The 25624-nt window shown below is 36.3% G+C and overlaps 1 protein-coding gene across 2 annotated transcripts in view; it reads right to left on the bottom strand.

The window, feature by feature from the left end:
• UBE2Q2 (ubiquitin conjugating enzyme E2 Q2) overlaps positions 1 to 24984 on the bottom strand; it is a 49292-nt gene extending 24308 nt beyond the window's left edge. Inside the window, exons 1-7 of one of the 2 annotated variants that reach the window (XM_008050883.1) lie at positions 24831 to 24984; positions 18963 to 19067; positions 10372 to 10428; positions 6138 to 6278; positions 3945 to 4029; positions 2332 to 2392; positions 1101 to 1191 (exon numbers count right to left, since the gene is read on the bottom strand). In XM_008050883.1, the coding sequence (XP_008049074.1) occupies positions 1101 to 1191; positions 2332 to 2392; positions 3945 to 4029; positions 6138 to 6278; positions 10372 to 10428; positions 18963 to 18992 (465 nt within the window). In that variant the 5' untranslated portion in view covers positions 18993 to 19067; positions 24831 to 24984. The remainder of the gene's footprint in view (positions 1 to 1100; positions 1192 to 2331; positions 2393 to 3944; positions 4030 to 6137; positions 6279 to 10371; positions 10429 to 18962; positions 19068 to 24830) is intronic. The other variant, XM_008050884.1, reaches the window with a different exon arrangement.
• Between the last annotated feature and the right edge of the window lie 640 nt (positions 24985 to 25624).

Below are 25624 nucleotides of genomic sequence, written 5' to 3'. Positions count from 1 at the left end.
TGCCACTGCACTCCAGCCTGGGCAACACAGTAAGACTCCAACTCAAGAAAAAAAAAAGTACTATTTCATGTCTTTTTTTTCCTTCAAAATATCTCATTTATCCATAGATTTTAAATCATTACATTTTAACTACATTCCATACTAAAGCATTAACATCTTATCTAGATTCCATTGTCATTCTTTTTTAAACTTTATTTTCAGCATCTTTAAAAAATACATTATTAAATATAACACATAAATTCAGAAAGGTGTATAAAATGTAGAGGCACACCTTAACAAATTATTATAAAGCATGTGTCACCCTGGTCAAGAAACAGATTACAGCCAGTATCCAAGAAGCCTGCCGGTATACCTTTCAGTTCACAACTCCCTAGTTCCCACCTAGATGGACTCCTTATTCTAACCTGTATGAAAGTCACATCTTTGTCTTGATAGTTTTACTGCACAAGTATGATTCTGTTGATAGTGTTTCTCAGCCTTCTTTTCATTTTTGCCCAAGAAGCCTTTTTTAGAAATTTTTTTCCTAATTCCAACCACCCAAAGCCCCCTGCCCCAATATACTGTACATCTGCTTATATTCTATGGCTCTTTGGAAAGCAGCAGACCATTACAATAGCTATGGTGTTTTTTTTTTTTACTCTGAAGACCAATTTTCACCCCGTCAGTGGTGACATCGCCTCTGCTGAGAATGCCCTAGCCAATGTTAGTTTTACCTATTATTAAACTCTATACAAATGGAATTGCATAAAACAGGTTTTGGGGTCTGGTTTCTTTTGCTCAACATTGTATTCAAGATACACCCATCTTGTTGCACACATAGCTGTAATCCATTTTATGAATACCACAACTCACCATTTTATTGGAATGAACACTTGGGTTATTTTCTGCTTGGAGCTATTATAAACAATGCTGCTCTGAACATTATTGTATGTATCTCCTGGTACACCTTTCTTTCAGGGTATACACCTATGAGAATTCCTGAACCATGGGGTATGAGTATTTTCTACTTAACTAAATAATGCCAAATTGTTTTCCAAAGCACTTGTACAAATATGCACTTCCATTAAAAGCATATGGAGTCTCATTACTATTTTTCTTACCTTAAAGGAGAAGTTAAGCAAAATATATTCTATGCCTTCTTTTTCTTTTAAGATCTGAAGATCACTGTGCAAAGGACTATCAGGATCAACCCTAAGAATTACAAAGCATAAAACAGTTCAAATAGTTAGAGAATTTTCTTACTAAACTCAGAAATAAATCAGTCCAAGAGCTAAAACAGAAGGTAAACCTACCCAAGCTAAAACAGAGGGTAAACTTACCCAAGAGTTAAACCTAGGGTAAGTTCCAGACAGAGAAGGTCTCAAGCTGCTCCTTAGTCCCAGGAAAAATAGGTCAAAATAGCCTCCAGTTCCTTAGGAATACGTGTTCAAGAGAGATCATAGACTCTAAAGTTATTTATTTATTTATTTATTTATTTTTGAGTTGGAGTCTCACTCTGTCGCCCAGACTGCAGTGCAGTGGCCACTCCCAGCCACCACAGCCTCGACCTGCTGGGCTCCGGCGATCCTTCCACCTCAGCCTTCCAAGTAGCTGGAACTACAGGTGCGCACTACCACGCCCGGTTCATTTTTTATTTATTGTAGAGATGAGGTCTTGCCAAGTTGCCCACGCAGGTCTCGAACCCACGGGCTCAGGCAATTCACTCACCTCAGCCTCCCAAAGGCACGGGATTATAGGCTGAGCCACCGAGCCCGGCTCTAAAGTTATTTTAATAAGGAGGCTCAAAGTTAGCAGTTACTCTAAAGGAAAACAATTATAAGTATATAATTTTCTCAAGAACTCAAAACATTTTCATTATGCTTTCCTAAACTTGTATTATTAGCCAAGGAATTCAAGAAGAGAAATTTGTCACAGACAATACTATAAAAAGTTAAATCACTAATAAAATCTCTATTTGTCTACCACTGTTCTATGTATAGATCCTATTTGAATACCTTATTTCAAAAATAAACTGGCTATCACAGTCAGCCTCATCAAGTTATTAAATACACTTTTGTTTCGGAGTTCCCATTGTGTCACTAACTCAATGAAACACTTTATCCCACAGCTGATCCCTTTTTCGTCCTTCCTCTTTCCCACTTTACTTATTAGTTCTCAGAAACAGTTCATTTTAATAATCTAAGAACTATCTATATAGAAATAAGGCCTAAAGTTCTAAGTAAAAGCCAAAGTACAAAGGTATCAAGTTGGGGAGGGGACCAAAAAACTCCACTGTGATAGAAAATCTCCATTGCAAAGAGTGGGTTAGCATTAAAAAAAAAAGCTACTTACTTCTGCAGTTTAACATGCCAGTCATATAAACTGTCATTTATGAGTTCCACTGAATAAATCCCTGTGAAGATACAGAGCATGTTTATTACCCTTCATTTGATCATATAACTATTACTCTGGTGTAAACGTATACACTAAATAGCAAATTTCTAGCTTTTGTTGTCTGCTTAAACATGGAGCAACTCCAGCCTGGGCAACAACATAACAAGGCCTTGTCTCTATCAAAAAATCAGAAAAATTAGCTGGGTTTGGTGGCATGTGCCTGTAGTCCCAACTACCCAGGAGGCTGAGGCAGAAAGACTGCCTGAGCTCAGGAGGTCAAGGATACAGTGAGTCGTGTTCATGCCACTGCACTCCAGCCTGATGACAGAGTGAGACTCCAACTCAAAAAAAAAAAAAAAAAAAGGAGTAACAAAGCCGTATTGTTCCACTGGAGCTGAGTATCTTATGAGAATAAGACATAAAGCCACCAATTAAGAGGATTCTTTACTGAAAAACTATTTACTATTAACTTTGAGCGAATAAAAACATATAGATTATGCAAAATCACATGTACTTATGACTTTTCTTCTATGCACATACAAACATTTCTATAAAAATGGAATCCTTCCACCTATATTGTTTTATAATCTCTCTTCAACTTTGTATCTTTCCAAGGTAGTATACATAAATCTATTGCCACTCTTTTTAATAACTTTATAGTAATTTATTTTATGAATTCCACTCAATCTTTTTTTCTTTTCTTGCTACTGTAAACAATACTGAGATAAGTGATTACTTAGCATTTGCAGATAAAACCAAATATTCAAATATTTGTACTTTAATAAATTTCTACAGATAAACTTTTAGACTTACAAGAACAATAGTAAGGACACCCAAACTTCTAATAACTCAGAAACAAGTTTGGGTTCTTTTGTTTATTTTTCATTTCTGTTTTCTGAGCAAGCTGTAATGATTTTGACTTAGTCATTCTGGTAATTCCTGAATAGGTTGTAATGCTATCTTTTCAAACGAATTAATGTTTGCCTCTTCCTTTAATTAATACTGTCAGAGTCTGTAACAGCATGAGAATTTTATCTCTAGTTAGAGAGGTTATGTAATATTTAAGTCTTATTGGGAAAGAACACTCTTAAGTCAAACAATGAAATAGAAATGTTTTAAACCTACCTATTTTAAAAGCAATACTATAACTACCTCTACAAAGGAGTTGATTATGTTGTTTTCAAAAAAGGGGGATCATAAAAATCAACTTAGTAATAGTTCTTTCTTTGTACAATGAAATATGTTACTCTTATTTACTTTCCAAGCAACGGTACTCATGCTTTTGCCAGAAGATAAAAATCCTAAGAGTTAATTCTCCATCAGGAAAAAGAAAAAAAATTTGTGATGTACAACTGTGATTGTTTTATAGAAAAACAATTTTTTTAAAAAAAAAGTAAACTCACCCTGTTTTACCTTCTATATCTTTTAAAACTTGATTACAATTAAGCTTCACAACCCTAAAATAAGTTAATAAGCATCTGCATTTCTGTCCAGTTATAAGAAGGGACATTTATTATCTGAAAATAGAAAAGCACAACAGAACAGGGACAGCAGAGACCAGAGGTCCTTACCTGCTTTATAACTCTGTGATCTGTATATGTCCCTGAGCTCTTTCATAAGTCTATCTGAAGCTTGCACTGACCCAGACACCGCACCCTGAAACATAAAACTCACTGTTTACCAGGGTCTATTGAATCAAGTAATTAAAGATGTAAGGTATTTCCACCTGATATAAAAGGTTACAGTAAAAATGAATCACCATTCAACATTAAGAAGTGAAAAAAGTCCAATTAAATGAAGGATTATGACGGTTCAAGAGGAATATAAAACTGAGGACAAGTCTAGTTCATTTACTATTTCTATTTCTAATCATCTGGGAGAAAAAAAAAGTCTAGGCCAGTTCTTCAATAGCATAGAATTCATTAAGAATCTATTCCAAACCCCAGTAATTTTTTTCTTTTTTGCTATTTTCAAAAATATTAGAAGACCATCACAGTGACACATCAAAAAACAGAGTTCCATTAATAAAACTATAAGCAAGAATTTCACTGACAGTCTAATTCACTGAGGCAGAAGAATCACCTGCCTCAGTGAGATAGAAGGATCACCTGAGCCCAGCAGGTTGAAGGGGTAGTGGCTGTTTTCATATTAAGAAACTGAAAAATTTGTTTGCGTGGAGGCAACTGGTTTCAGTTCTCTAGCGTTGGGACTTCTCTAAAGATGAATATGTACCAACATCTTTCCTAAGACTGAATATCAATAGAACTATTTTCTGCTCATGTGAAATTAAAGATGTTAAAGTTTGCACTATATTTTGAGGAGGGAAAAGTCAAGTTTCCAAAAATATTACCTCCTAGCTATATGACTGTGAACTGGCTTAAAACCCCAGTTTTTATACCTATAAAATATGAAGAGTACCTATTTCACACAGTGGCTATGAAGATTAAATGAGAAGGTATACAAAGTACTTAGAATAGTGTTTGTCATGTGAAGGTATTCAATAACTTACAGTTGTTTGATTATAACTCATATAAACTGGGATCAATCACAAGACACAGAAAGTACAGTATCATTAATTCAGATGCCATAAACTTTTTTTTTAAATCAGATCTCACTCTGTTGCCCAGGCTGGAGTGCAGTGGCATGCTCACAGCCACTGCAGCCTCCACCTGCTGGGTTCAGGCAATCCTTCTGCCTCAGCATTCCAAGTAGCTGGAACTACAGATGTGCACCACCACGCCTGGCTAATTTTTTTTATTTATTGTAGAGACAAGGTCTCACCAAGTTGCCCGGGCTGGTCTCGAACCCGTGGGCTGAGGTAATCCTCTCACCTCTGCCTCCCAAAGTGCTAGGATTACAGGCGTGAGCCACCACGCCCAGCTAAACTTTTTTAAATAATCAAGATATGAGCTTGGCTAAATTTCTTTGCTCTACTAAAAAAATTAAATTTTAAAATTAAATTGTAAAAATGTAATTTGTCAATTAGACTAATATACTAAATAAGATTGAAGGTGGGAGAGTGATCTACTTGTTTTCAACACTTGGCCATCTATTTGCCTAACAATTCATTTCCTGTGTTTCAGAACTAGTGCCCAAGACAAAGTAGTTGGTCCTCAGATTTCATGGATAAATAGCTCTAATGCAAGGTGGGAAGTAGTAAGTGTTCAGACAGACAATCATTTGATGTTTCCCTACTCTGGGCATTTTATAACACACACACCATTCTCATCTATTTTTTTATAGCACTCATCCAAAAGGTATGTATTATCTGTCCATACTCTAAAGTTGAAGACAACAAAGCCACAAAAGGTGTGTTTGTCACCAAACTCAGTGTTCATTTCACACTCCTCTTCTGCTTTTCATATAAGAATAGTAAGTCAAAAGAGTAAGATTACTTTTGGTTTATTCAGAAAAGGACAGACCAAAGGTCAGCTTCGTGGAGGAGAAAAAACTTGAATAGTACTTTGCAGGAGAGACAATTTGAATATACAAATCCCAAAGGAGGGTAAGCCGAGAAAACAGCATGAGCAGGCTGGGGCATATACAGGGATTAGCCAGTGGCTCCGGGCTGTGATGAACAGGGTAGAAGGGACATCAATAGATGAGAAGGGTAGGTACATTAGGAAAACAAATCATGACTGAATCCACCACTAAGGCAAGGATGGAGGAGGACGGCAGCTGAGATTGGTATCTTAATGAACTGCCTGATATTAACCATAACTATCTAATCACAAAAGTTCAGTTTTGGATATTTACGCACTTACATTTAAATGGTCTTGCCTTTGAGTCTTCCTAATTTTCTCTAATATTGCCAAATTTTCTTTTTCAATTCCTTCATCCTCTGACTTTTTCCCACTAATAGGCTCTTCTTCTTTCATCTCATAGTGATCCAAGTCTTCTATATCCTAAAAAAAGAAGAAAAGTATTAGTTTACTCAAACTATTTTTCTTCAGTAGTTTCTTATGTCAAAAGTTAAATTAGTCTTGACTCAACAGGAAAGAGAAGATAGGGCAGGGGGAACCTTCACATTTAATTCAAAAGGTTCCCTCCTTATACAGCCTATATTTTATTTAAAAGTGGACTCTGGATAAAGCAGATTTGAAAACTTTACAAAGTCATAACTATTACCAAATAAGCCATCTTTAAAATCTCCCATTAAGAGGATCTTTTAAACAGTTTAGCAGCAAGGATCAAGAACCTTAATTGTTCATACTTTCTTCCAGAAACTTGACGTTTAGAATTCTATTCTAAAAAAAGTCTAAAATGTAAACACCAATTTGAACTTAAAGATACTGATTTCACCCGTACAACCACAAAAACAAATACAAAATCAGCATATGCAAAAATAGCAAAGCAGTTAACTCAATTCCATGAGGTACCAGGAGGCCATTAAAATGCCAACATAGCATAATTATTTTTTCTGTATCAATACAAACTTTGAAATGAAAAACAGAATACAAAACAGAATATACAGTACCTCAACTATGCCAAAATTAGTACAGAAAGACTATAATGACTCATACTGAAATGTTAATAGCTGTTATCTCTGAAGACATTTTGTGCTATTCCCTATTTTCCAAGTTTTATGTAGTAAGCAACTATTGACTTTTATAACAAGAAGTCAAAAAAAGTATCTGAACACACCTAGACCAATATCTTAAATTACCACATCATTCTGCTCCCTCCTTTCTCTTAGCATCTGTTCTTACATATATATAAATCTTGGCAGGATTTTTTAAAATCCTAACTATTTCAATTACATAATTTCTCTCTACTTCAAGTACAAAAACCTCTAAAGGAATACTTAATACTCATTGTCTCCATTTTTTGAAGCAGACTAATTCATTGTGATTTCTATATCGAATTAATGACACCCTTCTATCCAGACTCAATGGAACTCTTTCTTGGAGCACCATCTCTTCAACCTCTATCATGTTCCTTTTTTACTAAAACTCTATCCATAACTCCATACTTCAGAGCTCCCTTCACCTGTTGTGCACCTTTTAGTCTTGATCTTCCACCCTACACTTGTTTTCTTCAGAATTCTCACAAATGCCTTTAGCCTGTATAGCTCCTCCTATACCTTCAACCTGAGTCATATTCTCATCCACAGAACTTCTCCACCTGAGTATTAATCAGTACATCCCAAACAAAATTCAACACTGTCTCTAAAACAATATTCCCAGCACACTAGTTCCTGCTTACAGCTGTCCTATCAATAATCACACCAAATGGAAACATGTTTTTCTCTAATTCAAGATTTATAACTATCTTGCCTTTTCTAGCCAATCTTGCTTTCCATGACTTCAACCCATCAACCTTCCTCTCCAAAAGAACAACATCCAATGCACCCAAACATACCATGCCTAAGGTAGCTCTGGGCTTTCTCCACCACATTATTTTAGTAGTCTAGAATACTATCTTCTCTTTACCTACCTTAATCTGACATCCCAAAGTCCAGTCTCCTACCTTTGTAGAGTCTTCTAAATGTTGCTGTCCCTTGTTTATTATGTTGTAAGGAAAAATAAAAAGTATATAAACTTTTTGTACAATGTCTATGTACCCTGACCCATGGAAAAGGTTTAATGTTTTCATGCAGTTTATTCCATCTAAGTTAAGTATTAAAACAAAAAGTCATTCTAATTGGACAACTTTAAAAATTACTTTACTCTCAGACTCACAAAAAAGCCTACGTCTTAAGTTCTGAGCATTCTGAAAATGTATGTTAGATTAAAAATCTCAAATCAAGAAAATAATACAAAAGCCCAAATTAATTCTAAGATCCAAAAGAGAAAAATGTTTTAAAATAAAGACCATAGAATTCATATATTAAGTTTGTGCAAAAGTAATTTCGGTTTTTGCATTGTTGATATTTGCTGTTTGATATTGGCATACATTCTTAAATAAATGTGGTCATGTTATACATCATTTTAATGCACATTTCTTGCTTTTCTTTTGCTAACGACTTATTATTTGCTGTTTATTTTATATTTATTTTAAACTATGGAAATGATGTTAAACAAAAGTACATTTGAATGATTTTATTTGAATTCAAAATGGGTCATAAAGCAGTAGCGACAACTTGCAACATCAACAATGCTTTTGGGCCATGAACTGCTAATGAACGCACAGTGCAGTGGTGGCTCACAAAGTTTTGCAAAGGAGACAAGAGCCTTGAAGATGGGAAGCATAGTGGCCGGCCATCAGAAGTTGACAACAACCGACAGCAATCATTGAAACGGATCTTATAACTACAGGATAAGTTGCCGAAGAACTCAACATCAACCATTCTACAGTCGTCCAGCATTTGAAGCAAATTGGAAAGGTGAAAAAAACTTGATAAGTGAGTGTTTTCTGAGCTGACCAAAAATGAAAAAAATTGTCCTTTCAAAGTGTTGTCTTGTCTTATTCTACACAACAATGAACTATTTCTCGATAGGATTATGATGTGCAAAGGAAAGTGAATTGTATACAACAACCTGCTTAGTGGGTGGACCAAGAAGAAGCTCCAAAGTGCTTCCCAAAGCCAAACTTGCACCAAAAAAGGTCATGGTCACTGTTTGGTGGTCTGCTGCTGGTCTGATCCACTACAGCTTTCTGAAACCCAGCGAAACCATTACATCTGAGAAGTATGCTCAGCAAATCGATGAGATGCACTGAAAACTTCAACACCTGCAGCCGTCATTGGTCAACAGAAAGGGCCCAATTCTTCTTCATGACAACACCCAACCATACATCATACAACCAATGCTTCAAAAGTTGAACAATTCGTCTACAAAGTTTTGTCTCATCCGCCATATTCACCTGACCTCTCGCCAACCGACTACCACTTCTTCAAGTATCTGAGTAACTTTTTGCAGGGACAACACTTCCACAACCAGCAGGCTGCAGAAAATGCTTTCTGAGAGTTCACTGAATCCCAAAGCACAGATTTTTACGCTACAGGAGTAAACTTATTTTTCACTGGCAAAGTGTGTTGACTATAATGGTTCCTACTCTGATTAATAAAGATGTGCTTGAGACTAGTTATAGTAATTTAAAATTCATGGTCCGAAAGCGAAATTACTTTTGAACCAACCTAATACCTTCTATTTGATCAATGCAGAGACAAATCTTCACCCCAAAATTTGAGTTTAAATGCAAACCTTCAGCATCTGAAAACCTCTAAAATTATACCAATGACTAGCAACAACTGACCTAAGCTTGATTTCTTTGTATTCTTCCGTATTAAACTTGCTATGGTTTGAATATGTCTCTTCCAAATTTAGGTGTTGCCAATGTGACAGTATTAAAAGGTAGGGCCTTTTAGAGGTGATTAGGCAGTGAGGGTCTTAATCCTTGTTAATTGGATTAAGACCCTTATAAACAAGTCTTCACACAGTATTTCGTTTCACTAGCTTGCTCTCTTGCCCTTCTGCCTTCTGCCATAAGAGGACACAAGAAGACACCAAATACCAGCACCTTGATCTTGAACTTCCCAGCCTGCAGAACTGTGAGAAAATAAATTGCTGTTCTTTATAAATTATCTAATCTCAGGTTTTATGTATAGCAGCACAAAATGAACTAAGACAAAATTCTTAGATGATTTTTTTAATGAGTTGCAGTTGTCTAACAGTGTCACTGCTTCTGGAGAACAGTCTCCGAAATGTTCTCAAACTACTTTTATATAAACATATAACTTTTTAAACTTAGTAGTTCAACTTCCTAAAAATAACCAAATACAGGTTAAGCATTGAATATTCTGAAAGGTAAACATAATTTTAGTGCTAAATGTTAAGAGCTCTTCTTTTTCAGGAAATCAAATCCAAGGAGTTCAGATAAACAACTTACTCAAAGGCATATCACTAATTAGCAGTAAAGTCAGAGTTTGGAAATCAACATACAACATGCTCTCCATTATTCTACATTAATACTAGTTTATGAAGAAGATTACAGAATTAATAAAATGTTCAAAAATGAAGATACTTATAAAATACTATTCTTACATAAAATACCTACTTCAGCCATCTCCTCCTCTTCTTCTTCTTCTGAAGTCACTTCTTCTGTTGTCCCATTCTGAAATGGAGAAAGAATTTGCCAGGGCGACAGAGAACAATTAAGCACAGGTCGAGCACATTAGAAGACTGTGCCACAGCTTTAGGGACAAACTATCAATCTGTCACTGCAGTTCCACTAACAAAGACTTTATTAAAATTAAAATGCTAAGCTGGGCTCGGTGGCTCAGCCTGTAATCCCACGCCTTTGGGAGGCCGAGGTGAGTGGATTGCCTGAGCCCACGGGTTCGAGACCCACCCGGGCAACTTGGTGAGACCTCATCTCTATAATAAAACAAAAAATTAGCCAGGCGTGGTAGCACGCGCCTGTAGTTCCAGCTACTTGGAAGGCTGAGGCTGAAGGATCACTGGAGCCCAGCAGGTCGAGGCTGCGGTGGCCGGGAGCAGCCGCTGCACTCCAGTCTGGGTGACAGAGTGAGACTCCAACTCAAAAAAAAAAAAAAATTTAAATGCTTATTTTTAAATTCAACTTTGATTTGATGAATAACATTTGTCAGCTTTTCAAAAAAGAAATAATTTTGAACAATTCAACTTAATAAATATCTTAGGAATAGACAAAGGCAATCAGTCAAACATAAAGCAAAACTGAAAAAAATTTTAAAACAATCTAATTTAAAATAAGGAAACATTTTACTTACATGGCTATGTGTATAAGGTCAATGGCTTATTTTGTTTAAGATAAATATTCCAAACTATTGATTCCTTAAAATAACTACCTTTTTAACGTTGAAAAATCTGAATCTTTATAAAAACACAACTGCCTTACATTTTAAAAGGTCAGATATGTTATTTATAAGACACTTGATAAAACTAAAAATTATGAAATGACCACTTTACTAAAGAGCCAATTTTCTTTTTAAAAATGAGTTATTTACTACAGAGTACCTCTCCACAAGACATAATTTACACCACTCATTCACAAATGAATTTGATGGGGTTTTAGGTAGACCCTTCATATCCAGTGTTGGCAAAGCTCAAAAACAAGTTTTCTGGTCAAAGAATAATTCTCTAGGACACAGTATATAAATGCATCTTTAACTATATAAGCCAACTTAGGTTAAAACTCAGAATATCTAAAAGATGAAGAAACTAGGATCCAGAGACCAAATCAGATCAACAAAGATCTCAGTAGTATATAAGGATCTGTTATTAGATAGGCTGATGGCATAATTCTTAAGGAAAAAAAATCTATTATCACAAAGGGTATTATAACTCTTCTGGATTAGTAATCTGGAGAATCCCATGTGGGTACACATACTCATGCATTATAAACTTTTATTTGCTTTAAATCCGCATCTCTTTAGACATTTTTGTCTCCTAGGAACTGAATGAGGAAAGGAAGCAAGCAGCAGCTCCCAAAATGTTGTAATTCACCCTGTCTTCATTTCCCTAAATTGTATATTCCAATTGACTTTAGGTATCTAAAGAATACACTTAGCCTAAAAGTGCCAAAGTTTGGGTGCATATAAGTTTGGGTGCATTAATGACTGATAGGGCATCTTCTGAAACGCTAACTTCAAAACCTACACCAGAGACTCATTATAAAAAGCTCTTTGAGGCTGGGCATAGTGGCTCACATATGTAATCCCAGTACTTTGGGATGCTGAGGCAAGAGGACTGAAGGACTGCCTGAGCTCAGGAGTTTGAGACGAGACTGGGAAACACGGCAAAATCTCATCTGTTCAATAAATTTTTAAAAATTAGCCAGGCATGGTGGCGGGCGCCTATAGTCCCAGCTACTTGCAAGGCTGAGGCAGAAGGATCACCTGAACCCAGCAGGTTGAGGCTGTGGTGGCCATAATTATGCCAATGTTATTCCAGCCTAGATGGCAGAGTGAGACTCTGACTCAAAAAAAGCTATTTGAGGTGACTCTGACATGTAGCCAGGACTGTAGCCATCAATTCAGTCTCTATCCTTCCTTTTACAAATGAGAAAACTGAGCTCTTGCCCTCTCTAAAAGGATAAGCAATTTAAGCCAAACACAAAGCCTACTAGGGTTATGAAATCCTAAGATGAATTTCACTTCAAGATGCGGCCAGGCTTTCTTTCCCAAACCCCACTGAAATGACTACAGAATTTTATAAAAAATTAAAAAAAAAAAAAGAAGAAGTCCACTGAAGCACTAGAAAAACAACACAAGGAAAGTGCCAGTACTATCAGGGAATGAAAACTATAGGAACATGTTAGAAGGTATAAAGTAGATGGAATCAGACTATTGGTCCAAAGAAAGCCACAGCTCAATCCAAATTATGGACTATGGAAAGGGCCACTATTTTTCTTTTTCAAAAGAATCACCCATTCTTTGCTGTACTTGTCTCAACTACAGATGGTAAGGATCACTCTCCTAATATAAGAAGGTGACCTTGATGGTCTATGGGTGCTAGAACCAGAGAGAAAGACAATGTTTTTCACATAACTCAGTGCAGTGGCAAAATCTCCTAACAGGCGCCATCTCTCACTTGAGAACTGGAAAGCCCATCTGCCAGCAACTCCCCATCCTCATGTCACAGGAATAGCAAGAGAGGGAAGCCACATCAGAAGAGAGTGACGATTCTGAGGATACCCATATCAACAACTGATATCAAGCAAGCAGAAAAAGTGACCTGAAGCACTACTACTGAAGGAAACAAAACAAACAGAATAAAAAACCTGATTGGAGTCTTTAGTAGTAATTGAAAAAATATTGCATTCACAAAACAAAAACAGATTACTATGCAAAAGACAAGACAGTTCTGGGAAATCAAAAATAAGATTCTCCCCACCACCAAGCCCCCCAAAAAACACTCAGTAGAAGGGCCAGAGTACCATGGACTTGACTGAACACAGCATTTATGATTAAGAAAACCAAACTGTGACATTCTCTTAGAACATGGAAGAAAGGAGATGGGAGGGGTGGGGACAGAAGAGAATAGTTAAGGAAAATGGAAGACACAGAGATCTAATATTCATCCAGAGGATGGAGAAAAAGAAATAAAAAGGAATAAAAGAGACAACTATTGCCAAGCTAAAGAAAGATTTTAGAATATTAAATGGCTCTGAATGCCCCTAAAAAGTACTGAAAAGTAAAATTCCATACTTTATAGTTACAGAGAAAATCATACCAATTTCAAGAAAGAATAAATAAAATACAAAGACAAGTTAAGGATCAGGCAGGCATAAGACTTTTCATGTTCAATAATAAATACTAGAAGATAAAAGTGTAAAGAATTGGGAAGAGACTTAATTATGAACTGAGAATGCTATATTAGCTCCCTCAGGACAGGAACCGAATCTGTTTGTTCACTACTGGATCTTCCACACTAATGTAAGAGCCCTTTATAAAAAATCAGGTATTTATTGAACAAATGATAAAAAACAGAAAAGTATTCAAGGAACACTCTCCAGCAATAAGTCAAGCCAACAGTAACACCATTACTTCAGTCTAGGAAATTGCTGATAATGCAGCTGACAGGTCACAGGCCATATTCTCTGACCATATTAATAAACTAGAAGTAACTCAAAAGCCACCCTGAAAATGCTTTTTAAAAATTTTTTCCTAGATAACTCTAAGGCTAGAGAAGACATTGATCCTCATGCCCCATCCAACTCCTAAGTATGTGCCCCAGAGAAATGCTTATACAAGGGTACCATGAAATAGACAGGAATGATCACAGTAACACTGTTTCTAACTGCAAAAGACTGGAAACAACTCAAATGTTCATATGCAAACAGATAAATGTTATGATACACTCAAAAATAGAATAAAGGAAAAAGAACTACACACACTATTAATGAATTTCACACCAATGTTGAGCAAAACAAAGATATGAAAAAAATACACATAGTATAATTCTTAATATAAATCTCAAGAACAGGCAACACTAAAGCACATTGCTCAATGATGCACACACGAGTGACAAAACTAAAATAAATAATTAGCATATAGAGGGATGGTGATCTGAAGGAGCCTGCAGAATGCTTCTGTGGTGCTAGCCATGTTCTAGTTCTTCACCTGGGTGGTGGTCAGATGGTGGTTCCCCAGTATTCATTCTAACTGTGTGTTCACTAAGTTTATATTTTGCATATTTTCAGTATATGTTATATTTCCCAATAAAAGTTTTTAATAGTAGAAGTAATGTGAACAAAAGATGGAATAAAACTACTTAGAAAAAACAAACTATTTAAAAATATATTAAGTTTTAAAATTTGTACAATAAAGTCAAAGCACTCAAAGAAAATGTATACCCTTATGTTTGTTTAAAAAGCAAATTAAATTACAATGATCCATGAAACTAGAAAGAGCAAAGTAAAAGGAAAATAATTAAGACACAAGCAAAAAATGAAAAAGAAAGCACATTAGATTTAAAAAATAAAACTAAGGCCTGATTCTTTCAAGAAACCAATATAATAAAACAGACAAGCCTCTGACAAGTAATCAAAATAAAGAAAACAACTTTGGAAATGAAAAGGAGATATAACCATATATAAAGATGATGCAAAAAGTGAATGTGACCACAATAGCTTCAAAAAGTATACATAAAGTAATCATTTTTAAAATCTAAAGTTACTAAAACTGACCATATTAGTAGAAAACCTGAACAGACCAATACAAAGAAGAGAAAAGATAGTCAAAGACTCTAAAATGGATCAGGCTCAGTTGTTTATTTAAACCAGGGTTTCTCAACCTCAGCAAATATTGATACACTGGGTCAGATAATTCTTTGTTGTAGGCGGGAGTTCTCTTGCACATTGTGGGATGTTTAATAACATCCCCTTTATCCGCGAAATGCCAGTAGCACCCCCACCACTACCACAGCCAGCTGGGACAACGAAAAATGTCTCTAGATATTTCCAAATATCTCATGGGAATAAAAAATCGCCTGAGTTTTAAATTGCTGGTTTAAACAGTCCTAGATCATAGGAAAAAGATATAAAGCCCCCTATGTCATAACCCTGCATAGCCCTGATACAATAATAAAACAAGAGTTTAAAAGAAAACAAAACTACATAAAAATCTCATTGTAGAAGTAAAAAATCTAAAAATACAATATTACCATATCTATTCTAACAGTGTTTATCATGGGAATGCAAGGAAGATTCAAAATTCTGAAACTGTCATACAATTCACAGCTTATGTTCTATCCCTACTTAAAACTGTAGGCACAATTATGAAAAACAAGGTAGATCTACTATATTAAGTGAAAAATACGAGTTGCAGGTATCCTAGAAAAGAAAAATGAACAAAGAACATATATTTCTCCCATCTCTCTTTCTTGAGGCTCCACTAGAATTACAGTGAAGAATAAACACTGTATACACAATAACAAAAAGGGGAATGGGGTTACCATCAGAAAAGAGAATTCACCTACACTAGAAGATGACAATAAATGGAAGAATGATAACTGATGAAGCAAAGCAAATACAGGTGCAGGTTAGGGAGATACCAGTCATAAGGTGGCTAATTTGTCTCACAGCACCTACGAGAGGCACCAGGTACACCAGAGGGTGAGCAAAACGTAGGTCTGAAAACACAAAGGTTAACTTAAAACCTTTATACAGAACACATTTTTCAGTCCCTGAAGCACACACTCTCCCCCATCTCCTTAAGCATAACCCAGGAAGAAATAAACCTACCTCATGCATAGACCATATGATTTCATTTCCAGAGAAACTGAGTCATTCTAGCCATCATTTATTATTGTTGCAGGAGACAGAGGGGTGGGGAACAGGAATTGGGAGTCAATATATAAATTCCCTCTAAAAGCTACCAGTTGACAAGTCTTGGCCACAAAGGACTCAGTTTTTCAGTACCTCTCACATATGAATGAACAATTAAGGGAATTTTTAAAAAGATCATAGAAAAAAGATGTAAAGCCTCCTATGTCATACCCCTGCATAGCCCTGATATAGCAATAAAAGAAGAGCTTGAAAGAAAGCAAAACTAACAATCTCACTTAATGCAGAAGTAAAAAATCTAAAAAATTATGAATGAACAAAAGAGTAAGGGAATTTTTAAAAAGAAAAATATAAATGAGCAACACAGAATAAATAGATACTTGAGAAAAGCCTTAAAGAGAAAAACAAGACCAAGATAAACTAAGAAAAAAAATTATTAGAGAAAATAGACATGCTGGATAGTGAGAGAACAAAAAAAGCATCAAAACAGTTCCTTAAAGACATATGAGCATGTGACATCTATACCAGAAAACCAGAATGTTAGGAATAAGGAATAATCAGAGAACAAGAAAACCTTCTTAGAACTTGTGGTTCATCTTTGGAGATGGCCCCCAATGAACCACATCTCCTGTTATTCATGCCATTGCATGGTCCCATCCCACAGTGAATCTGGGTCGGCGCTATGACTCACTTTAACCTATAGAATCTGGCAGAAGTGACATTGGGCCTATTCCAGGTTTAAGCCTTAAGAATGCTTGGCAGTTTCTACTTCTGTGCTTTAGGAAACCAAAAATAATAAACCTGAATCTCCTCCTGAAGAAAGAGAAGCCACGTGAAGTGGCTTGAGAGAATGAGATGTCATGTAAAGAAAAGCCATGTGAACAAACATCAAGGTACCAGACCTATGAGTGAAGACGCCATCTCAGACATTTCAGTGCAATCGAGCATCTAGATGGCACCAGCCCAGCCAAAAACTGCACAATCAGAGTCCCCAGATGAGACCAGCAGAAAAACTGTCCAGCTAAGCCTAGTAAACCCATACAACAGTGAGAGGAGACTAACTTGTTTTATGTCATTAAGTTTTGGGATAATTGGTTAAGCAGCAATAAATAACTGAAACAAAACAAAGTTATGAATGTTCAAATAAAATTTCCAAAAGTTGAAAGACAAGAAAAATATTATAGAACTTAGAATTAAAAGAAAAAGAGATAGAACTTAGAAATAATATAAGAAATCGAAAGACTCAATCCAAGAGGTCCAAGATCCAATCAGAAGGCTTTCCAAAATGAACAAAAATGGAAAGGAAAAACTTAACACACACACACACACAAATACAAGAAGAAAGATTCAAGAATCCAAATTTGACAAAGCCTACACATACTAAGTACCCAGCACAATAAATGAAAAAGGACCCATAACTAAGTACATTGTTGTGCTATTTCAGAACACCAAAGAAAAAGCAAATTTCTAAAAGCTTCCAGAGAGAAAGGCATATATAAATGAGTAAAACTCAGACTGGCATCAGGTTTCAACACCACCACTGGCTAGAAGACAATAGTACAGTCTTTGAAATTCTAAGGTGAAATTATCTTCAACTTAGAATTATATATTCAACCAAACTATCAATCAAGTGTCAGGGTGGAATATATTAACATTTATTAGGGGTGTACTATGCACCAGGCACTGCTCTAAATGATTTACATATACCAACTCATTTAATCCTCACAGTTCCCCCAAAATATAGGTACTACTATTATTTTCCCCATTTTGCAAATGGGAAATTGATGCACAGAGTGATTAGGTAATCGGCCCAAGGGCATACAGCTAATGAGCAGCAGAACCAAGATTCAAATCCATGGTGATCTAGCTCCAAAACCCAAACTCTGGACATATTTTTCCAGAAGCCAGAACTCAGAAGATGTATCATTCCATGCTTTCTTAGGGCTCTACTTGAGGATGTACTCAGGCAAAATGAGAAAGGGTAAGTCAAGAAAAGTGACACGAGATCAAGGAAACCACAGATCTATTCTAAGACAGCAGACAAGAAAAACCTCAAGATGACAGCTATATAGCTAGCCCAGGGAACAAGCTGCCAAGACTGGTGCAGAAGAGGCAAAAGCTCCAAAAATGAGGGGGATCTTACAGAAAAAGAGAGAACATAATTTTTATAAACTAAGAATTACTATTATACGGAAGGCTTTGCAGAACAAAAAGCTACACAAAAAATATAATCAAAACTTGGCTCTATACTACAAAATCCTAATGATAAATAATGATTATTCATGTGACAAAAGATAATGTTTTAGGAAGGGGAGGTGGGTGATAAGCAGATAGTATAAGAGCTAAATTCTCATTTACTATAGTAAAAAGCCAGTAACTGATGCCTAAATAGGTAAATCCAAAGGTGGTGGTGAGCTAGCAGATATTTCTGTTGCTTATAGGTGATAATATTTAGGTTAGTCCTTAAGGATGGAAGCACAGTCCTGAAGCACAGATAATATTTAGGTTAGTCCTTAAGGATGGAAGCACAGTCCTGAAGCACAGATGGACTTAAGGAGATTGTACTCCAGATAAAGGTAATGGAATAAGCAAAGGCAAACAATCAAAGAACCAAGGAAAACTTATGGAAACCAGTAATAACAACAACAAAAAGAGGTGCTAGGAGGGGGGCAATTGTTTTCCTGTCATAATAAATACCGGCAGCTCCAAAGAACGAAAGGTTATTGTTAGTACCTAAAACAAAATAAACAAAACAATTCAATAGGAACCAAAAAAACTAACTTCTAAATTAAGTTGAATAATTAAAAAAAAAATACATCCTAGTTTTACTTGAGATAATTTATTTTAGCTCTTGAACACTAGAGAATTTTTTACTTTACCTGACCCGTGGGTAGTGGTTGATCTAGCATCTCAACATCCAGGTGCTTAGGAAGGTTATATAATCTGCAGAGTTCACATATCAACCACTTCAACTGCTGACGAAGCTACAAAACATATTTCAGTAAATAAGCATTATGTTAAAGAGCCCTTAGAAGACATGAATAATGCTATGACAACTACTGTAATCAATCCAGTAGCAAATGAAAACAAGTTTGTTACTGCTCAACTGCAGCCAACAGGCTGCTCAACTGCAGCCTACAGTCTTTAAAATATTTTAGAGGCTGCAAGTATAAGAAATTACTATGGCTTGGGCTACAATCCCTACCACTGACACCTAGCAGAATGACAACAAAAAGACAGAGGAAAAGAGTTCCAGACATTGTCCAGTGTTTAGTTGCTAACTTCTTTTCTTAGAAACTTACAACTTCAGACAACAGAATATTAATACATTAATGAGGGTACAAAAAAACACAGGCAGTGTCGTTATACATAGATTACAAAATTACATAGTTCATAGTCATATTCATTCAAAAGTACAGAAGCAAATGTGATCTAGTAGACAGAGTCTGGGAATCTAGATGACCTCAAATATGGAACCTAATTCCCTCAGTGTGAACCTGCCCATCTGTAAAACAAAGAAATTAAAACATTCCCAGAATGGTAAAGATTAAATGAAATCTTCTGGGAAAATACTTTATACTTAGGTTTTTAAGTGCCTGTCTAAAAAAAGGAAAACTGCAAATTTTTAAATCCAGATTATTTTGCAAGCTTATTTACTTTAAGCAGGTAAGCAAAGTAAATTATGTGCACAAACAAGGTTTTCACTGTTTAAAACTATTTTTACTGTGTAAGTTTACCAATTATGGTTTAAGAAGAATGGTCAATACTTAGTAGACTCAAATGGTACCTAATAAGGCAACTTACTTCACTTAGTCAGGAACAGTCTCCTTAGTGTATCTCTAACCAAAAAAAGAGGCAAAGAGAAAGAAGCAGGTTTATGAAGGACTAAGAAGAAGACACAGGATTAGAATGGGTTAACAAAGCAAAGAAAAAGCCTTTTCAAAGTGGGTAAAGAAGCAAGTAGAAACAAGGAAGGCTGAACAGGATTAGGATCAGACAAAAACCCTCATGCTTAAAAGGAAGTAAAGTCCTACTTTGGATTTGTTATCTATCCAATAGGCTCTGACTTGTGCTAGGTACATAATGAAGATGAGGCAGGGTGATCTGGACACAGACCTGGACACTCCAACCCTGACACAGGAGGGAGCTATAAGAGGGCTGTGAGAAAGGCAGCAATGGGGTGGAGTCACACCAGCAGCAAGAGAAACAGGGTAATTTACGTCTTCCAGAATTTCTAACTTATGCCCACTGCCCCCCACCGCCCCTCAAAAAAGGGTGTTTGAGGGATGGGAGGAAGAAACCAGAAGAATTTAAGAAGAATTCAGAAGGTAGATGGACAGGTCTTAGAAACTTTCTGGTTTGTGGGGTTGGGGAATAGTGGTATAAAAAGAACACTAAGACAGTTCCCAGGTTCAAGCAAGGGAGACAAGTTTCATTATTTCATTTTGTCCCACTCACAACCACAAAAAGAATTACCGAGGAAAAACACGATAGGGGTGACGGAGTGCTAAGACGCAGATGAGTGTAAATTTAAACGTCATCAGTTTAAACATCCAAGTGAGATTTCCTGAACATATATGATACAAAGGCAGATTCATAGGTTTAAAACTTTGGAGATAGATTTTAACTAGAAATATACACTTAGGAATCTCTGGGATTTAGGTCATGACCTAAGTAATGGGAGTAGAAGAAGAGATCACCCAGAGAAAGTAGAGAATGAGAAAAGAGGGAGGCAGACCAAAGAAGAGATCAGAGGAGACCAACCCAGGGTGATAAGATAGAACCAAGAGATAGTGATCTGATGGAAGTCCTATTAGATGATCAGTTTCCAGAATAAAAATCTGCCTTATTTGTCTTTTATACCCACCACTTATCACAAAGCCTGGCATGAAAACCAGCAAATTAAAAAAATATATTTTTCTGTGTTCTACTACTAATAGTTTCCCATATCCACCCAGGGGAAAAAAAAATTAAGTATAAACAAACATAAAAATAGTTTTTTGGTTTTTTTTTACAACACTGCAATAGGGAGGTCAGATGATACACAATATTCTATGCCTTGCTTTTTCGCTTAATACATCCTAGCACTATGAATGTGCTCTTATGGAAAGCTAAGCTATATATATATTTTTTAGCTACAATAGAATATTCTATTATAAAACTATACACCATCATTTTTATGTAATCAACTCTTTATTAGTGGACATTAAGAAATAAGTGTTTGTCACCAGGTGCAGTGGTTCATGCCTATAATCCCAGCATTTTGGGAGGCAAGAGGAGTGCCTGAGCTCGAGGGTTCGAGACCAGCCTGGGCAACTTGGTGAGATCTCGTCTCTATAATAAATCAAAAAAATTAGCCAGGTGTGGTGGCATACACCTGTGGTTCTTGGAAGACTGAGGTGGAAGGACCACCTGAGTCCAGCAGGTCAAGACTGTAGTAGCTGTAAGTGTGCCACTGCATTCCAGCCTGGGCAACAGAGTGAGATTCCAACTCAAAAAAAAATAACTTATAGTTGTTGGCCAGGCATGGTGGCTCAAGCTTGTAATCTAAGCACTTTGGGAGGCCAAGGCAAGAGGACTGCCTAAGTCCAGGGGTTTGAGATCAGCCTGGGCAACTTGGTGAGACCTTGTCTCTATAATAAATCAAAAAAATTAGCCAGGTGTGGTGGCATACACCTGTGGTTCCAGCTACTTGGAAGACTGAGGTGGAAGGATCACCTGAGTCCAGCAGGTCAAGACTGCAGTAGCTGTAAGCATGCCACTGCACTCCAGCCTGGGCAACAGAGTGAGATTCCAACTCAAAAAAAAAAATAACTTATAGTTGTTGGCCAAGCATGGTGGCTCAAGCTTGTAATCTAAGCACTTTGGGAGGCCAAGGCAAGAGGACTGCCTAAGTCCAGAAGTTTGAGATCATCCTGGGCAACTTGGTGAGACCTCGTCTCTATAATAAATCAAAAAAAATTGGCCAGGCTCGGTGGCTCAGCCTGTAATCCCAGTACTTTGGGAGGCCAAGGCGAGAGGATTGCCTGAGCCCACGGATTCGAGACCCATCCAGGCGACTTGGCGAGACCTCATCTCTACAATAAAACAAAAATTAGCCAGGTGTGGCAGCACATGCCGTAGTTCCGGCTACTTGGAAGGCTGGCGCGGAAGGATCGCCAGAGCCCAACAGATCGAGGCTGCGGTGGCCAGGAGCATGCCACTGCCCTCCAGCCTGGGTGACAGAGTGAGACTCCGACTCAAAAAAAAAATTAGCCAGGCATGGTGGCACACACTTATGGTTCCCGTTACTTAGAAGACTGAGGTGGAAGAATCTCCTGAGCCCAGCAGGTCAAGGCTGCAGTGGCTATGAGCGTGCCACTGTACTCCAGCCTGGGCAACAGAGTGAGACTCCAACAAAAAAAAGGAAATAAGCATTTGTTGAATGGAGGTATATTTCAGAAAGGGAACAATCAACAGTATCAAAATGCTATATAAGGATCAATTTGGGACTAAAAAAAGGAACTACTGGATCTGATAACTAGGAGATAAATTTTAATGCAACAATGAAGGTAGAATCTGGATTATAATGAGTTAAATAAAGTAAAAAATACAGCTTATTCTCTCAAGAAGCTAGGCCATGAGAAACTGGCAGAGGCTGTAAGATAGAGTGGGAGGTGAGCTGCTTTCCCCTTCATATAAATATATTTACTTTTTTATAAAATTAGACCCAATTTTATATCCTATTTAACTTTATGAGCATTTTTAATGTAATATTTAAGACATTTAAAAACTACTCCACTCATTTCTGCTACTTTAAACTGGTATCTTTAAAGGCGACCTCCTAAAAGGAGGTAGCAGTAATAAGACTATGCCTATCACTCTTTCCCATTGCTCCCTTGTTAGAGATGTGTTTATCCAGATTTTAATTTTTACCTCTTACCATCATGGTTCTCCATACCAGCCTTAGCTCTTAAAATACCTTCTAACTGGAGTTCTTCTGTTCTTAATTTTAAGAACAGATATGTTTAAACCATTTAAACTTACAAAAATCTGATTTAAGACTCAAACTTCTAAAGTGGTCAGCTCTCCCAAAACTATTTATTGAAAAATCTATCCTTTCCTTAGTTAAAATACCAACTTTGCCTTATTCTAAATTCTCATTTACATGACCCTGGATCTAAATTTCTATTGCCTTTATCTGTCTGGCTCAGGGCCAGCATACAATATTTTACTGTATTTAATATCTGGTTGGGCAAATCTCTCATTATTTCTTTTAACTTTATTAGTTTTTTTTTTATTATTTACTCCCACAATACACTTTAGGGTCATTATGTCAAGTTTCAAAAATAAATCTGCTGAGATCTGTACTAGAATTGCATTATCTTTGTAAATTAATGTAAAGACACGGAGATAACTGACATATTTATATTATAGAGTCTGCCCATCCAGGAACATAGTATTCAAGTGTCACTCCAATTAGCAATTGTCTTGATACAAATCCTGCACATCTAAGTTTATTCCTAGGTATTTAATTTTTGATGTAATTGTCAATAAAATACTTTATCACTACATTCATCTAAGTATAGCTGAAATTTGGGGAAACTATTGATTTTTATATTATGGGGCTTTTTTTTTGAGTCAGGGTCGTACTTTGTTGCCCAGACTGGAGTATAATGGCACAATCATGGTGTACTACAGCCTCAAACCCCTGGGTTTGAGTGGTCCTCCTGCCTCAGCCTCCTGAGTAGCTGGGACTACAGGCAGGCCCAGCTAATTTTTAAATTATTTTGTAGAGACAAGGTCTCGCTATGTTGCCCAGGCTGGTCTCAAACTCCTGGGCTCAAGTAATCTTCCTGCCTCAGTCTCCCGAAGTGCTAGGATTATAAACATGAGCCACAATGCCTGGTCTAAGAGAGTTTTTAACTAGTCATCTTAAAATAATCTATCACCTGAAAATAATGACTTTTTTTCCTATGAAAACCTTATGACATCATGAGAAAATATAATGGCAATGTCAACTTTTTAAAAGGATATAAAACTACATAGAATGTGGCCTCAACTATTAGAACATATATAAGGATATATGTACTTTACTAGCAAAGAAAAGAAAATCCTGGTAGAAAATAACCAGCATGTCAATAGTGGTTATATTGAGTAGAGAAATTATGAGAGATTTAAATTCTTTTGGCTTTTCTATATTTACTAGTTTTCTCACAATGGTCACTTAAAAGTTTTATAATCAAAAAGAAAAGTTTTTGAAAATTTTTGTATAATGGAAAGTTACATTTCTTTATATATTAAAAACAAAGCTTTCTATCTGAATAACTTTGGCTTTTACTGCAGACTTATAGACTCTTGAAAGAAAACGATTCCCTAACGCTAGCACTGGTGTCCTTCTATCACTCTCTCCCTTCATCTTTACCTTGGTCTTTTTCCCTTTTGCTACTTCCTACCTTGGCTAGTGGTATCTATCAAAAATGCTTGGTTGGTTTAATGGTTAGATTTCAAGGAAAAAAGAGGCCCCTAATTCCTAGTCTAAATGAAGGCTATACCTGTGGGAAATAAAGAAGAGAATGAAGTAAATAAAGAAGTAAATAAAATTTGAAGGACAGGGAAGAAAAGCAAAAAAACCCTAGTCTTTAACCCCTCTAAGATTATCAAATAATCATTAATCATGCTTTCATATCATATTATCTCTTAATACTTAAATTCTGTATATAATATTCATGAGAAAAGAAAGAAAGTAGTTTGGCTTATTTTCTCACCGAATTATTGTTCTTAGTATCTTCTAGATGTTCCAGAACTGATGTCAGATTTGGGTCATCAGAGTCCACAAACCATATTGGTGAAGAGGATGGATAGGATTCCTGTTACAGAGACACCTTTGTTAAACACATCTACATATAGACTAACCATGATATGCAATTAAACCACACCACTAAATGGCGAGATGACCATGAATTTAAGTAAAACGTATGGAGGGAACACATTTTAAAAATCCATATGAGAAGAAACAAATTTTATGGACTTGAAAATAAAATAAAAATAAAGGTGCTAAGTTTTTTTATGGCTTAATCTTGCCTGTTCCATGTTACATAATTCATAAGTCACAAAATACACAACAGAAGTATTCTACCCAGTAAGCAGTATGATTTAAAACAAGCAGAAGAGAATACACTGCCAATGTTATGTTTATCAAAAGTACAAAAAAGGTATTCAAGTACCAAGGAAGAAGGGCTTCTTTCCTTCACAAGGAAAGGTCTATCATGGCCTGGAATCTCCAGCTTTCACATTTCAAAACGGCTTTAAAATCTGGAATCATAATAAATCTCTCAAAAAGCAAAAAAAAAGGAGAGGGGGAGGAGGAGCACAATAACCACACAAAGGGTACCTGATCCTAAACCAGGGGAAGTGAGGATCGGTTGAAGGCCCCAACTTTACCTGTATTTGTACCCCACATCTCTATAATAAAGATTAAAAAAAGAGAGGGCCAGGCATAGTGGTTCATGCCTATAATCCCAGGACTTTGGGAGACCGAGGTGAGAGGATTGCCTAAGCC

The sequence above is a fragment of the Carlito syrichta genome, unplaced genomic scaffold (genome assembly GCF_000164805.1).
Source record: "Carlito syrichta isolate Samal-C Ts95f unplaced genomic scaffold, Tarsius_syrichta-2.0.1 Scaffold153937, whole genome shotgun sequence".
In the NCBI taxonomy this organism is placed as follows: Eukaryota; Metazoa; Chordata; class Mammalia; order Primates; family Tarsiidae; genus Carlito; species Carlito syrichta.
The sequence above is the reverse complement of the archived record's forward strand: the minus strand, read 5'-3'. Positions and strand labels throughout refer to the sequence as shown.